The sequence below is a fragment of the Ciconia boyciana genome, chromosome 1, assembly GCF_034638445.1.
Source record: "Ciconia boyciana chromosome 1, ASM3463844v1, whole genome shotgun sequence".
Lineage (NCBI taxonomy): Eukaryota > Metazoa > Chordata > Aves > Ciconiiformes > Ciconiidae > Ciconia > Ciconia boyciana.
In genome coordinates this window covers 89,370,176-89,387,452 of record NC_132934.1, presented here as the reverse complement: position 1 = coordinate 89,387,452, position 17,277 = coordinate 89,370,176, and the positions used below count along the sequence as shown (strand labels likewise).

The 17,277-nt window shown below is 41.1% G+C and overlaps 1 protein-coding gene across 2 annotated transcripts in view; it reads left to right on the top strand.

Annotated features, from left to right (window-relative positions):
• The first annotated feature begins 11,303 nt into the window (after positions 1 to 11,303).
• Positions 11,304 to 17,277, top strand: part of STXBP5L (syntaxin binding protein 5L) — a 206,951-nt gene continuing 200,977 nt past the window's right edge. For both annotated transcript variants that reach the window (XM_072881300.1, XM_072881291.1), the window contains exon 1: positions 11,304 to 11,501. In XM_072881300.1, the coding sequence (XP_072737401.1) occupies positions 11,304 to 11,501 (198 nt within the window). The remainder of the gene's footprint in view (positions 11,502 to 17,277) is intronic.

Genomic DNA, 17,277 nt, shown 5'->3' with positions numbered 1-17,277 from the left:
GCTTGAGACGAATTTGCAATGTGGGAGCATAGTCTTGACCAGATATTTCAGAAAATTCCTCCTGCAGCTTCTTGGGAAACTCATTTGGTTCAATGGTCATCACACAAAGCTTGAGATGCAGGACAGCTGCATTTAATTCTCCACTGACAAAGACATCAAACTGGCCAAGGTTAGGATAGACTTTCACTGATAGTCTGGCCAATATTGCAGACTTGCTAACCCACTAACTGTAATCCCCCAGCCCAACCAAGTGGCCATAGCTCCTGCCCAAACTTGAGAGACTGATTCACATCAGATTCAGAGATGGAGCTTGGTAGCCACCTCTGTCCCTTTCCTGCCAAAAGCATGGGACTTTCCCTGTGCTTCACTTCTGCAGGGCAGCTGCATCTCCTAGGACCTGTGCCACAGCCCCCTGCTTCTGCTTCCTGGGCTCTGCTTCTCCCATCTGTCACTCAGACTGAGAGGCCCTTGTGCTCATTGCTAAACATCAGTTTGAACAGACCCTTCCTCATGTTCAGGTTCAGTCCTGCAGCAGAACCAATGGACCACATTTCCCTCACTCAATTGTGTGGTCTAGAGATACATGGTATATATGATACGCTGATCAGAAGCTATGAGAACAGAAACAACATAATCACCATAAGCAGGTGAGGTGCGGAGAACAGATACCCTTTCCTATAGCAGAAATTAAAAGCCTTGCTCAGTAAGAAGAAATGGAAACAGCCACCAGTGTGATGAGATGAGGAATCAGGGCAGCCTGGCTCTTACTTCGTGTTTCCTTAGAAGAGAATATTCTCTGGTCATCTCCTGCTTGAGACGCCTTATTTTAGAGTACAGTGGAACAGGGAGCCTGGCACAACTGAGCTGCAGACTGTCCCTCAAAATGTAATAAACCTGAGTTCTCTGTTTTTTTTAAAATGAAAGAATTGAAGCTGGAGTTGAACAGGCCTGAGTCACTGGCAAATCCTTTATAAAGGAGGTCAGTGGAGGTCAGTGACAGATATTTTGGGCTAGTTTGAGTCAATGGGAAGACTGAATGAGTACATCAGGTTTAGAACATGGTTCTAGTACAAGTAAAATGCAAGCGACATTTTGTAAAAATAATTCTGATATTTTCAAAGCAAACATTTCCTGTTTTAATTTACATTTAGAAATTTATTATAGTGTGTTTACAAATATTTTAACACTGTTTTGAGCTTCTGAACTGGAAAACAAATTATTCCTATCACCCTAAATAAAATATATTGATTATAACACCAGGAAAATTCTGCAGGTTCTGACTGACAGTAAAGGAAGTGGAACAGACTTCAGCAGGTTGGATTATAAGTAAAAAAGGAAAGCCTGCCTAAGTATTTTCAAGAACAATCTCTATGTGCTCTCCAGAATGACCCTACTGACAACCTGGCCTGGATTTTTGGGCAATACCATGTATGTATTCTCCTTCAAGGAAGGATCACCAAAAATATCACTAAAAATCTGTCACGGAACGTTGCAAAGCGGAGCTGGATGGAGAAGGGAGATGTCTCTGATGCTGCCTCAGCAGCACAAAAGAAAAGGGTAAACTGAGATAGTTGCTCCTCTAAGCCAGCTGCAAATACAGCTTTGATTCCCCTGCTGACATATTAGAGAATATAACAGGTTTATTTCTTAATTGCTCTCTAGACATGTTAGATCTCTTCATAGCAGTGGTTATGGGGCACTACCTGCAGCCAATTCACTACAGCCAACAACACAGATATTCATTTTTTCTACCTGCAGCACAGGTGGGTCAAAATGCATTGCCCACCTCAATAGTAATCTAGAAAAAAATAGCTCTTATCGTACATGTCCTGTCTGAAAACTTCCTTGGGTGATGGCTAGTTGTTACTAGCACTGTTTGTGGTCACGAGATCGTGGACCTGAGACAAGGTGAGTTAGAGGAATATGTCACTTCAGTCCTTCTTGTAAATTTTAGAAAACAGAGCAATGGTTGGTTGGGATCCATTGAGACTGAAGCTATACCAGCAGAAAGGCCTGGGCTGAAGAGTTAAGCTCAAATCTGGCCTGAGGTGGATAGTGGGCATTCTCATTTCCTTCAGCCCTTGAAGAAATGGACATTTATAGGATTACACACAGCACACAAACTGCAGAGGGACAGGCTTTATGTTCAGCATTGTGTTGCAGATCAGCACTGCACTAACTTCTTAGCTGGAAAAGCACTCTGCAAATATCCACTACCTGAAGGATGCGGATGGGACAGCAACGATTCAAAGCCCCTGAGATAACTCAATCCAATCCAATACAGGCGCTACATACCAAATTCCTATTTGATATATCATGTTGGCATAAAGAAAATCCCTGACTGAGAGACAGAACAAGGGCTGAGGAATAATACAGCTGTCATTCCTGGCATGAAGAAACATTTTTTTAACTTCTAGGACTGACTGGATTTTCACTGCTAACATTTCTGCCAGACTTCCTTTCAATGAAGCGTCACAACTAGGATGGAATATTTCATATGATACTTGCAGAGGAGACAGAATGGTCCAACCTGCCTTCAGTTTGTTCTTAAATTAAGATTAAAGGGGAAAAAAGGCATGATGGGGGGAGGGGGAAAGGAAGGCATAAGAGCCATTGCAGTGATCAAATTCACCCACGGACTAGCTCAGCCTGATGTAATCCTTAGACAGCTGATTAGGTGGTTCGCAGTCCTTCTGCGATGAAGGACCAAGGCATGGCTGTGGTCAGGATGTGGCCCTGGTTTGGGGGATGGTTTGCAGGGGGTGATACTACAGAGTGTTAGCTAGCTTTTCGTCATAGACTTCACAAAAGGGTTGAAAGTCAGACTGCAGGTAGCATTTCTTTCGTGGAGTTTTCTGGTGAGCCTGTTTATTATGAAGTATTGCTTAGTCTAGAATAGACAAGCGTATTGGTCTTGTAGGTCAATAGTAATGTATTTACAGAACATCTCAATTGTTAAAAATGAAAGATGCAGACATAAAACTGAATGCTCTTAATGACAGAAGGACTGAAATATTGGAATGTGGGCTCCATTTTCCCTTTGCTCCTCTCCTTTTCTCTCTCTGCCTTCATCTTGCCAATTCTTCTTTTATGCAAATATCTAGACTAAGTTTAAGGCCATCTATATGAACTGCCAGTCACCCAAATAGCCTTGCTTTTGGACCAAGGCTATAGCAGGTGTAGACTTTACTATGAAGATTCTTTTGCACAGAGACCAAGGATGTGATATCTGATGTTTTGTTAACTGGCACATTATATTTTTGGTTCCTATGATTCATCGAACTATTTTGAGTGAATGGACCTTTTTACCCTATAATTTAAACTGAAGGATATTGAAGGGCAGTTGAAATTTTCCCCAGCAAAAAAGAAGTCTGTTTTCTGTGAGTATTGGAAGAAACCCCCCAAAAATGCAAACTGTGCTGATAGTTTTTCTATAGAGCAAGTGTAGACTCATTAAACGTATTTTTTTTTTCTTTCTAACTCCTTATGCTCTTATTTTATAGTCTCCTGTAAATGGAATATGAATTCAAAGATTATGTTTCAAACTTGCAAGACTGTGTGGGTTTGGAAGCAACCAAGACAAGTAGCCCAGTCCTAACTGAGACCTTTGTTAGTGCAGAATCTAGTAAAATGAACTAACAATTTGGAATACATTAGCTGTCACTTCAAATGCCACTGATAATTTGGAAAAAACTCAGAGCAATAACGGGAAAAGGCATAAAACGTCAAATTTGTAGCAAAGCTGACAACAAAAAGAATATTCACTGTGAATTACAGTCTTCCTGATTTGCTAAAGCTCTTACTGATTCTGCCTTAATAAAGGATCTTGTTCTCTCAAGGGATTTAAATACAGTAGATTATCTAACATGCTCAACTAATGCTTTAAGTTCTTTATCTGAAAGCTTATCCTTGCTGACTTGGAAATCTGTGATCTCTTGCTAATGTGTTTGGGAGGGTGATTGGTCAGTTTGGTGATCTGGCTATATATTACCTGGGTAGGTACACATTTGGTCAAGAACCACTAGCCTTTCTTTCTATTGAGAACTATCACATTTTCATAGCTTTTTTGGAAAGCTGTTCTGAGAATTAATAACAACTGACTTTGAAAAGGCATCAGCTCCTGCTGTTTTGCAGCTACTAGAGAAGATGAAAATGTTCAGAATGGAAAAAGCATCAATGAAAATATTTTGCAAAAAATTCAGAGAAGGTACATATTGATCAAAAGTCAGACATATGTTTGGTGGAAATTAAAACTTCAGGGGAAGAAAATAACAATTTTGCTTTCTGACAATCTGTGCCAGTTACTAAAAATATTTTAATGAACCATTACACCTTTAGATACATTGGATGTGCACAGGCTGGATTGCAAGCCCAGGTCATTAGAAGTTCAAATAGCCTGGCTCACAGCAGGACCTAGGAAAGCCAGACAGTTTTGTCCAATCCTTGCTGAAGGGGTAAGAAGGGAAAGAGGTAGCTAAGCTATGTGACAGCTAGTGATCTATAAAATTAAGTGTTAAGAAAAGGGCTTAAGAGGAAGAACTAGAAAACTGCGCATGGAATACAATGCAAGCTAGCTGCGGAGAGAAGACCAAAAAGTCAGCCTGAGAACTACAATAAAGGCTGATAAGAAATCTGTGGCAACATGGTGTATGGCATATATACACTACCCTAGTATTCACCCAGCCTCTTAGACCAGTTTTGTGTCCCAGGCAAGGCCCCACATTGTCATGATTAGAGTTCAAGTTAACTTGATTAGACATCCCAGAGTTTTGCATATTTGCTATAGTACAGATATAGCAAGTAACCGCTGTGCAGACAATAATCACTGAGGCTTTAACTCTTCTGTGGCTGCTGTTACAGCCTGTACCCCACAATCTCTCAGAAAAAGACCGCTGCTTCCAGAGCAACCAAATGTAGGTTGAGTCCCACTTTAGCCTTGGGAGAATGCTCTGCAAGAAATACATTGCTCTAGTGCAACAGGACAGTCTGTAAAAACTAGTCAAAATTTTATGCCCCCAACTGCTGTTTAGGTGGCTTGTGATAGTGCTTCTCTGAGGCATGCAGCCCTTCCTGGGTAGGGCTGATATTTAGAATCTAACTCAATAGGCCACCATTACGATGAAGTTATATTGCATGCCTGAGCTGAACTAAGTTCAACGAAAGGGAGACTACCCTCATCTTTCTGTGCAGCCCTATAGCTCTGCCTTTCTTTGCAGTGGCTCTGGTGCTTGTCTGACCCTGTGCAGAGCTAATCTAGCTCATTAACCCAAAAGAAAACTATTGACTTTCCTAGCAAATTAATTTATTGCTGAAGGGGCAAAAAACCTAAGGGCTCAAGTGGATGCAGGACCTTCCCTTTCAACAGCAACAAGAACAGATCACCTCAAGCTGTAACAGATAACTCTATCCATGGGCTAATTTACACCTGTACTTGGCCCACTGTGCAAAATGGAGTTCATATTACAAAATTACATTCTCAGTTTTGTACAGATACATCCCACCTTGCCACATCTTCTTCATTAAGAAATCTGGTCTCTGAGCATGCATAAAATATCTAATTTTTATGGTAAATATTTCTATCCTGTACTTGTGAAGAAAAAAAAAGGATAATGTATTAATATTACATAAGGATGATGAATTATTTTTCTATCCATTGACACTTATGGAGGATGAAAATGGCACTGCTGTTTTTCAAACAGCAATCTCTGTGGCACCTGAGTATCCAAAGAACCTCAAATAGTAAGAGACTTCCAGCCTTCCAATGTTAATTTTTAACAGCTCTCTGTACAGCTACAAATTTGAAGGGCCAAAGGAAACCTCATGTTATTCCAAGAATCAAGCAGAATGATCCAGGTAATAATAGACCTGGTATCCTCAGTAATCCTAGACAAAACAGTGATGTTATGTGAATTAAAGCAGTCATGCTATGTGTGATGCAATCAATAAGGAGTTAAAGGGTAGGAATATAATGAAAGCAAGTCCACATGGCTTTATGGAAACAAGTCTTGACAAGCAGGCCTGACTTCACTTTTTGATGAGATTACAGGTTTGTTTGATCAAGGTAACAACATGGATGTGATAGACTTGGACCTTCCTAATGAATTTGATTTAGTACTGCTTGACATTTGATTAAAACATTAGTATTATATAGCCTTAATAAAACACATTAAATAGATTAAGATCTGGCTAATTGATAGAGTTCAGCAAGCTGTTCTAACCAGATACTCAGCACTGACTGGGGATATTTTTAGTGGGGCTCTGCAGGCAGGAACACTATGCTTGCTGCCATTTGATGTTCTGGAATTACACAGAAACATGGATAATATTGGCAAATGTCCTGAAGTCTGATGAGGAATGGGCAGCTATGGAAAGTCACGGTTTTGCCTGCATTGGCATAAATTGGTTTCTGGTATTTGATCATGTCCTTTCTCTTCACTTCTGCACAAGCACAGAGGTTCTCTTGCAGGGTATAGTTGCAAGGCTGTGGTCTAGTCAGCTGCTGATGGGCATACAATGATTTCCCTCAAGGGTCATTGATTTTAACTACTAATTCATGTATTATCAAAAGGAGTAGTATGAATCATTTAAAAAGTGTAAACTGTGAAACCAGGAGCCACCTATGAATGATCTTTAAAAGGCAAACAAGCCTTACTGCACACTTCTACATGTCTTTATTTAAACTAGCACCAATATAAGCCTGAGATTAAGATATGTTTGCAGCTTTACAATTTCAGCAAATTCTAGCCCACTGGCTGAAGCAGAATTTTCTATCACAAAATAAAACCAGAAAGCTAGGTGAGGTAAGCAAAAATACCCAAAAGAGAACTGACAAGAACATTAATAGTCATATACAAAGCATATACAATCTCTACTACTATCACTTTCTGGTCAGCTGATCTAAGCACATCTTTCCTCATTCTCCATTTTCTTGGTCAGCTCTTGAATTGGAGTGAGATTAGATAATGCTGAATTAATATTAGTATCCTTTGCCAGGTTTGATTCTGACCAATCTTTTTAATATTACTATATGTAGTCACAAGCTTACCTAAGCAAAAATCAAAATGAGAGTTCATACTAATTTTGACAGTGTAGACTGTTAAAGATGCTCTCTTTCTCAGCAAAATCTTGCTAGCAGTTATTCTTTTAACATTTGGTTTCTGTTTGATCTTGCAGAACAAGATGACTGACAAATGTAAAAGACACTATCCAGAAGAAAACACTGAAGAATATGCTTTCCCACCTTCCTATCTAAAATACAGATTCAGATACATATATCCCACAATGCACTGGGATGTCTTCTTTCATTTGTTATATATTAATTTAACATCTAAAATCTTTCCACTCTTTTACAAATCTATCATTAAAACTCTTGGTGTCAAAACTATGCAACCTCAGAAGTGTCCTACTAAACATCAATACCATCCAAACACAGTGCAAACCAGCATCTGAATGCCTCACCTGTCTACTGTTTTTTTTTCCACTAAACAAAAAGCAAATTTTTTCTGTGTCAAAACCAAATTGTTCCTTTTTTTCCTTTTTTTTTTTTTGACATCAAAACTCCTCACCAGCTAGGTCATTCAATGGGACCTCCTTCTGTGCATGTCATCACTATTACTGAGTTTTCCTATGTCCTGCACTGTCTTGTCTCCCTCTGTACCACCCCATAACTCTCATTTCCACCACTCTGTCTCTGCTTCTGCATTTGTGTCCAGCTTAGGGCAAAATTTTCAAAAGGCACCTACATTCACAAGTAGTGAACCAAAGGATTTTTCTCAGTGTTTTTAGACAGGATTGCCTGCTCAATGTTTTGTTCGGCAGTATCCCTTTTTGTTTATTGTGGTTTTTTTTTCCTATAAGTCTGTTTTCCTAACAGCACATTGGCAGTGTGAGGATCTTTGCCCTTTTGGGTACTCTGAGGCAATATCTAATCATTAATACCCAGCTCCTCATACTGATTCTCTGAAAGACAAATGTTGTTGATATTCCAAAAATGTAAGCATCTTATCCACTTCCAAAGGCTTTTTATTGTTCTTCTAATTTGGGTCCTTCCTTTTCTTCACTTAAAACTAACCATCTCATCTCTGTCCTCTCTAGAACTGTGGGACTATTATGTTATCAGATTTTCTTCCTCTAGCACCCCCTGACTCGTAGTCTATTCTCTTTTTTGCAAGTCTGTCCATGACATTTTCTTCATCCTAATTATTTCACTTTTAACCTTATCTTTCCCTTTCCTATTTACAATTCATGTTATCTTTCTTTTGGGTTTTGTTAGCTTGCTTTTTCTTTCCAATTGCATTGCCTGTGGTGAACATAATATCAGTAGGACATGGCATTCTTCAAATAGCTTCAATTGAGTTTTGACTTTTCCTTATTTGCCAAAACCCTGCACTTACATCTTTACAGATTTGCTTACTCAGTTCCATCCCCTTTTTCATTTCTGTCTTCTAGCCATAGTCCTCATATATTTTGCTTCCCATACAAAGTTCTGTTCCTTTTTTTCTGGCTACAGAAACCCATCAACCTTTCCAGTTTCATCAGCAATGTATCCTTTGTTTTTCATGAGGACATAAGTGAAGCTACAGTTATTCTTTAGACTTCACTGGAATCTTTTTATCATTCAGATGGGGAGTACCTGTGAACACACAGGGATGAGCTAAAGTAAAAAAAAATGCAATGTACGGAGCTTAGTGTAAGAAGTTGAAATAAACACATATTACCTTGCTTCACAGAACTGTAGTTTTTATAAAAAATGTATTAGGTGGGTATCAGAACTATACTAAGCACTCCTGAAGAAGCTGCAAAATGAGATGACCAATGTGCACTGCTTCTATGATTTTATTAAACAAGAAGAGGTGCTATATATTTAGTACCGTACTGAACAAGTTTTGTTCCTTACACTGTTTTATTCAGTTCCAAGGTTCCAACTACGTTGACAGTGCTGTGCAATGAGTCACTTTTAATAGCTACCTCATTTGTTTCTGACCTGAATAACCTTTTTATAGAGTCTTGTGTACAGCATAACGCTTCTCGTGCCACATCGCACTTCAGAGATGCCATCCCACGTCCTGTGCTTCCATGACTTCGGAGCAAGTCATGACTCGGAGAATCACCGATCCATCCACGCAAGCATCTGGAAGGGCAACCGTGGGTTATTTTATTCCTCTCGGGAAGGAAAGGAGGATTTGTACCTGAGGTGCCAGGCAGCACCAGTAGATGGGCTGGACACCGACCCGCACAGGCCGCTCTGCGCCCCGGTAGGAAATGGAGGCTCCCCCTTGCTCGGGGCCTCGCTCTGTTACCGCCGGGACCGCTACCTCCCGTGACATTCTGGGTTTGTTTGGCCTTCCGCACGCCGCTGAGGCTGCGAAACCAACTTCAGCTTTCTCCATTAGCACACGAACTAAAGCGGGCTCTGTCCCCCTCCAGCCCCACTCCCCCTCAGGCCTCCGCCGCGGGGAGCTCTGGGCCCTCAGAGCGGCCGCAGCGCTGCGCACCCCGCCGCGCGCCGCTGCCGCTCCCGCCGCATTGGGGCGTGGCCGGCGGGGGAGACAGCCCCGCCCCCGCGCTGCCCGCAAGTTCCCCGCCACGAGCCTGGCCCCGCCCCCGAACGCCACACATTAGGCTGGGCTGCGGGGCGGGGCGTCGCGGAGGGAAGGCTCCTCACAGCTCGGGGAGGAGGGAAACTCGCGGCACGGCCTTTTCCATTGGTGGGAGGGCGCGCCCATCTTTGCAGCGTCCCAGTCAGATGCCGCGGATCACAGCGGCGGTCCGCCACGCTGCCCCTACCGTAGCAAGTGCCGGCCTGAGGCTCCGCCTGGAGCCGACCGACAGCCGAACCGTTGAGAGCAGTCCCCGCCCTCCTCCCCTCTCCGCCATTCACATCCACCCAACTTTCCCGTGGCAGCCAATCGGAAGCTGCCGCTGCTGTCAATCTCCAACCTTTGCTCCGCTCTCCTCCCAGCGGAGCTGGGCCCGCGCGTCGAGAGAGGGGAGGGGAGGGGTGCAGGCGCCCGGTCGCGCGCTTGTGCGGTGCGGTGCGGCGGGGCGGGGCGGGGCGGGGCGTGGAGGGCGGGCGTGGGGGGGGGGAGGAGGAGGAGGAGGAGCTGCGGCTGCTGCCGCCGCCGCCGCCGGCGGAGGTTTCAGTACCTCGGAGAACGGCTGCGAGCGCGCCGGGCGGGCGGGAGCCGCCGCAGCTGGCTGGGACCGCAGCCGCCGCCGCCCTCCGTTCACCTGCCCCGTTCCTCTCCTGCCCCGCCCCGCCCCTCCCCGCGCTCGCGCCGCGCTGCGCCAGGCACAGGCGGCCCCGGGGAGCGTTGGGAACCGTCGCCTCAGAGCGAGCGGCCGCGCCAGGCGCGTCGCCCCGGTTACCCCCGGCGCCGAGGGAGTCCGGTCCCCCTGCAGCGGCCCCGGGGGTACAGCGACGGCACAGGCTCGGTGACCGGGACGGGCGGGAGGGCTGAGGGGGTCCGTCACCTCAGGGACAGGACAGGTGGTCAGCCCGGGACGGCCGGGCTGGCTGAGGGTGTCGCTCGTTACCGTCGCTCGGTCCTCACGGAGCGGCGGCTGGGGCGGCGCGGGGCGAGTGGGTGGCGAGGAAAGTGAGGGTCTCCCACCCCGCCGTGGGGCGGCCGCGCACCCTCCTGGCCGGGAGCCCGAGGGGGAGAGGAGGATCAAGGGCAGCAGCGGCTGCCGGCACTTGCTGGGGTGGGCAGGTAACTAGGTAGCAGGAGTCGCGGCAGTGGCTGCGGGAGGAGAGCGGTGGCGGGGAGAGGGAATCCGCTCCTCCGAAACGCTGGAGGCAAAGGTACCCCTGACTGAAAGGGTTTTGAGGGGAAGAGGAAACTGAATGTAGCCGAATTTTTGTAGTTTTGTGAAAATAATCAAGTACCGAAGGCAAATCGTAGGCAGAAGAGATAGATGGAGCCTCCCGTTTTGGATGCCGGCTTGAATATTTTATTTACTTTTCGGTTTTAACCACTGCTAAATGTGGATTTTGTGAGAGAACCCGATGGCGGTTGTTCCATTGTTCCTTGTTTGAACGTAAATCTTAGTTTTGCTGCTTGTGGAATTTTTTGTTATTTTTTTAAAAGGATCTTTCCAGGTAGCTTTTACGTCGTGACAAAATGAAGCCTTTGTATTTTTCAGTCAATTACACCTAATATTGACATTCTGTTTGGTACAAGGGACTAAAGTGCTGCCTCACTCAGAGGACCATTAAAGACTTTTTCTTTTGCTACATGTAGCTGAATGTGTTACGACACATCCTTTCTCCCCCCCCAAATCTTCCGAAAGATTTTTCCAAAATGAAGAAATTTAATTTTCGCAAAGTTTTGGATGGTTTAACTGCCTCATCCCCTGGTGGAAGCAGTGGTGGTGGCAGTGGTGGTGGAAGTGGGGCTGGTGGTGGCTCCGTGCACCCAGGAGGGACTGCAGGAGCAGCAGGGACTCCCAGAGATGAGATCCAGGAGACGCTCACTTCAGATTATTTTCAAATTTGTAAGGTAAGGGCTGTAATTTTTTTTACTATGAAAATAATAAAAGCTACGTTGTGTGTGGGGGCAGTAATATGATACCAATAAGCCTTTTACTTGAGAACTGCAGTGGTTGTATAAGGACTTTGGAATGAAAAGACAGAGATCTTGTTGATGCTTTTTTCTTCCTGCTCTGCAGAGTTGGGGTGGTCAGTAAATTCATAAAAATCTCGATTTCAGCATTCAGGGCCAAATCCGAAGTTCATGCTTGGACCCCAAACCAGTAACAAGATTGTGGGCAGGAAAGCAAATCAATTGGTGCTAGTACAGATAACATTTAGAAGTCATTAGAAATTCAAAATTGTAGACATCTACTTCCCCTCCTCACTCTTCTCATCCTCTCTTCCTTCCCTTTTTTAAGAAAAAGGCACAAGCTAGAAGGAAAAGACAGTGCAGTGATTACTGAACCTAGCACTTCAATTATTTGTGAGGGATTGGATGTAGATTCAGGGTGGTTTTTTAGCATTAGTACTGAACATTATGATTATATGACAATAAACTTTGTGGGACAGCATAAATACCAAAAGTTGCCAAATTTGTTTGGCATTGGTTTTTCTGTGTTGGTTAGGTCCTTAAGTGGGAATTTTCTTTGAGTAGAAAGCGTAAGATATCTGTGTGTGTTTTATGTTTTGTATCTGTTTTCTGCAACGGAGCTTTCAGTGGTGTTCTTAAATGCACAAGTAAAATCAGTACAAACTATTTGGTACTTCTGACCAACCATGGAATACGAAAATGATACTTTTGTAATGAAGACCAAAAACGAAAGGAGGTATTATATTAAGATCCTCTACTGTTATCTTTAACTTTGACATTAATTCTGTTGGCTTTACTAGAAGTTTTGTTTGCTTATTTGTTTTGCTTAGAAACTTCAAAACCAGAATTTTATTTAGTGCAATTTATGTTATTAAGAGTAAATGAATTTCACCTATTAAGTATACTTTCCTTTTATTAACCAGATACCAATTGATTTGAAATTTAGGTTATGTCCAACTCCAGCACATTCTCGTTTCTTTTTGTGTTTTAGGAAGAAGGAAGAAATATAAACAAACAAGACAAGCCTATAAGACAGTTTGTGTGGAGATCTGGTCCTTGTGAAACACACAGCTTTCCTGATCTCAGATTCTGATTCTAATTCTTTTTGGTTTTCAGCTACAGCTAGTGTCAAAACTCTTATAGAGTTCAGAGGAAGAAGCATGAGCCCCCATGACTTAAAAGAGTCAGAGACCTTTGGAATAGGTTCTACATAATTCTAATTTCTGGAGGTTTTCTAGTTCTTTGCAATCCTGAACCAAAATAGGTTCAGGCCTTTTGAGTCAAATTATTCTGTAGTTTGACAGAGTGTCAGTGATCAGTGTGTTAGAATCATACCTGTTTCCCAGGGTTGAATTTGACTCCTTTTGCTTACGTACACAGTAATTTAGCGTTTTGTGAAAGTCCAGGTATTCAGAACAGTGATTTCCCATTTTTGTCACTTCAGTAAAAAGATAATGCAAACAATCAAAATACATTAAAATATCATTAGAAGGTCTGACATTCTGAGACTCCTAAGTAAGGCTAAAACTCAACATGTTTCTTCATGTTTAAATCATTTGATAGGGCCAAAGATCTGTATTTAGTATATTTTTATTTTGTATGGTATATTTGCAAAAATAGGCAACATAAGATGAAAATAAATTACTTTTCTGCCTAATCTCCATTATTTCCCTTCTTTGACTTGATATTCCTTGAAGATAGTTGGTGTTATGTTCTGATAGATCTGCTTGGAAATAGATCTGGTAGATCTACTTGGTGTATACGAATATGTCATTTTGAGAAGATTTCAGTTGGCAATATTTGCCTGTCTTAGCTCTCACGTTAAAATGTTCTCAACAAAGTAAATATTTGTATATGAAGGCTTTTGGTTGCTTGCAGCAGCACTTGCTTATGAACGCGTGGTACTGCAGAAGTCTACTCTATAGTATACAAAATACCAGCTTCCTTTTTTCAAGATACAACAGTATGCTAAAAGCAAACTTCCAAAATACTCAGTGATTATGTGCCCATAAAATACTGCAGTTTTATTCAACAGGCTGTACTTAATCAACTATATTACAGTTTAGTAACATTACAAGCATGTTTGAGTGAACCAACAAAACTCCACAGGCCCCAATCCTGCGTTATGTACTATGCAAGTGTACTGAAGCCAGTGGGACTTGACGCAGGCGCAGCTTTCATCCTGCACGCTTCAGGGTGCAGGATCTGAGCCATAATTTGTGCCTCAATGAATCGGAGTTAAATTAAAAATACAGCAGGACACACATAATGTAAGCTTTGTCTTCCCTGAGCTTTTGTTGTGTAGAGCTTCTGGTATTTTCATGTTAAGTTACATAAGTTATATAGACTGCATATTTAAGGATCCGTGATCTGTGATCCTGCTGCACACAGAACTGAGAAAAGCTAATGGCAGTTTTGGTTTGTTATGATCTGCAGGATCAAGGCAGATGGGCTCACAGTCTAAGTAGCACCCCAAACTGTTTTTCCTTTCTTTGCTGATTATAAAATCTTCATTTAGATATGAAGCATAAAAGCTGACTCATACTTAAGAATTAAAGGGCCTTACCCAGCAGTTTTTATTTAAATAAATTGCCTTTCTGAAGTTTGTGGGAGGTCTGCTTGACTAAAAACACAGATCCAATCCCCTACCAGGACATTGTTTTTATTGGTAATACAACTGATTTCATTAGTAACACACCTGAAAGCTCTCTCTCCATTTTGTGACATTTTTAGGATGCTTATTACCACATTGTCTTTTTGAGATATAGATTAGAACTTAATAGAAGTAAATTGAATATTTCATTTTACACTGAGATGTTCACAATGAGTTACTTTTGGCATTTATATTTAAATCGTTAATGTAATCTTCTTTATTGAAAGGCTAAAAATGAAATATTCTTGAAACTATTACATATGAAATAGCTACAGCCTTTTTTAAGCATGATAAATTTATATGTTGGTAGCTGTACTAATGAATCAGTGGCACCCTTTTCAAAGTATTCATGTAATGTGAAATTTTGTCAGAACTGCATTTTGTGACAACAGGAACCTGAGGTATAGTTTATGTTATATCTAGAGCTGCTCTTGGGATTTGGGTATCCAAGTGGAAATCATGAAAATATTGATTATAGTTCACATTAATTGAATTGAATGTGTTAGCAGCATCATGCCAAAAACTAGGCACGATCCAGTAGAATATGTTAGTAAAGTCTATACTAATTTTAACGGGGATAGACATAGTTTCCTCGCTTTGCTCCTTTATATTTTCCCTCTGTATATATGGTTTTTTTCTGGCAAGGATTTTTTAGGCTCGCCTATGTTTGTCCGTAGCATATAGAAACTAAAATAGAGCACTGGGGAGAGATGTCCTGTTAATATAGGAAGTGAGAAGACCACAGTTAGGATGTTGTAAATAATTTGAGTAGAGCTTTGAGCAGAAAAAACATAAAAAGAGAAAACAGTGATTTTATTACTTGTGCAGAAGTAATTTTTGATTGTTAGGGGATGACACAGTTGGGAAAAACTGAATAAGAATAAAGATGTATATTTTTTGAACATAGAGTGCATATTCTTCATGAAAATAAGTCTCCCGTAGAAAGCTACTTGAGCTTTTCTTGAAGAACAATCATAGGGTTGAATTTGTAGAGCATGATGTTAATAACTTTATGCAGAAAATGTTTGAAATCAAGACCTCAGTTTAAGAGCATAGTAACAGTTGCACTTTACTAGACACACTATTAATCTAGTCTAGTATGTTTCTTTAGCTGTAGGCAGCAACTGGCTACCCTAGAAAAGGTTCAAGAACTGCCTAATTAATCTTCTTCTCACAGATTTATTCCCCAAATGCTGATGGTTATGGACTGCCTTTAAACCCCAAAGGATGAGATTTGTATTCTCTCCAAAACTGGTCTTCAGTGTTATTACTGGGTAGTCTTGCTATCTAATAAACATCCCTTTGAATCTTGCTGTATTATTCATATTGATAGTATAGTCATAGTTTCAGTATGCACATTACCTAATCTTTATACAAAACCCATGGAGGCCAGAATAGTTTTAGGTTTTTGTTGAAACTGGTATGGAAGCCTGTGGCCGATTACAGTTGTGCCTTCCTAATAATCCTACTTATCTTTGACAAAAACAGACCCTCAAGATGCATCCAATCAGTAGGCAATTTAAATAATTATCTGGATTTCCTGTAAGGTGGTCTTAAATTTTAATTCCCAGAGTTTATAGGTTTTGATACTTTATTTTGTCAACTCTGACTTTTGTTCCTCTGACAGCAATCAAGTAGGTACTTTAACTGCAAATGCAACATGAAACTACAGTTCAAAGATAATAGAGAGAAGATGAATTTTGGAACGGCAGTAGCACATAGTTCTTTTTTTGGTTATGAAGAATTAAAAAAAAAAATCTTTGTTATAAACTGTCCATAGTGTTCTAGTCAGCTTGAGCTGTTTGGTTAATCTGTGGTGTTTCCTTAGTAAGGTCATTCAGGGGAAAAAAACCCATGTGTGTGAAGTGCTACATTTCAGAGAAAACCCATTTTAAAATAAATATTAACCCTTGCTTGTAAGTGCTCAGAGTTCATTCAGTACTTAAATGGTGAATAAAATAATGTTGGGAAAGATTTTTCCTATATATCAAAGTTTGGATCTAATGTTAGGTGCAAAACCCTATTCTGTTTAAAACTACAGAGTCATAAATGACACTTCTGTTGTGTGATGAGCATAATGTATTTTTCTTTTTAAAATGTTTGTATTAATTATAAGTAGGACTTATCAGTGGCATAGCACATTAAAAGCTTCTTTTTTTAAGAACTTTGAACATTTTAAGCTACCTATAGTAGCATAACTGGACTCTCTTGTTTTGTTTTTTGTAAATACCTATCTTTTTGCATCACTGTGTTTGATTATTAATCAAATATTAATCCTAAATGCATTAATGCAGACCCTTCATGGTCAACACATGCAATTATAGCTTCAAAACCATTTTAAGACTTTTAAGGTTGCAAAACAAAGCACTCGCAAGTTCCAAATTCCTTAAATTGTTTGCTAGTGCATACAACCTTTAATTACATGATCCCATATTTCTGCTATAGGTCTAATTTAGTAAAACGAATAGTGTTTGCTCAATGGAAAGCATTTCAATATTTCTTTGCATACTTAGAACTAAGAGCATACCTGAATATTAAGTTCCCCATGGACTTTCGGAACAGAAGTGCTCACCACTGTAGTTTTGAAAGCTTTATAAACATTAATGAATTGACCTTCATAATATTTGTGTGAGATAGAGATATTATTATTCCTGCTGTATAGATGAGGAACCAAGGCACAGAAAATGCCAAATGCCAGATTGTTTAGTCTTTACTGTTCTGAATTTCCAGCTTGACCTGCTTTGAATCTGATTTTTTTGGGGCATATTTAAGTTTTTTATACCACTTATGTCTTCCCATTATGCCTTCCATTGTTTTCACATTCTGTTGCAAGTATTCCACACATCTACAGAGTAGTCTTTAGGCTAGTTATTCATACTGTCAATTTATGTGTCCACCTTAGATAGTCAGAACGGCTTTGCATTTCCTTCCTGTCTCAGATAACTACAGATGGAATTCTGGCTCCACATTGCACCTGTGAATTGTACCTAAGATGGATGAATATTATCAACCTCCATTATCTCAAATTGGTCAATCACAAAATGGAAACATAATTAGCAG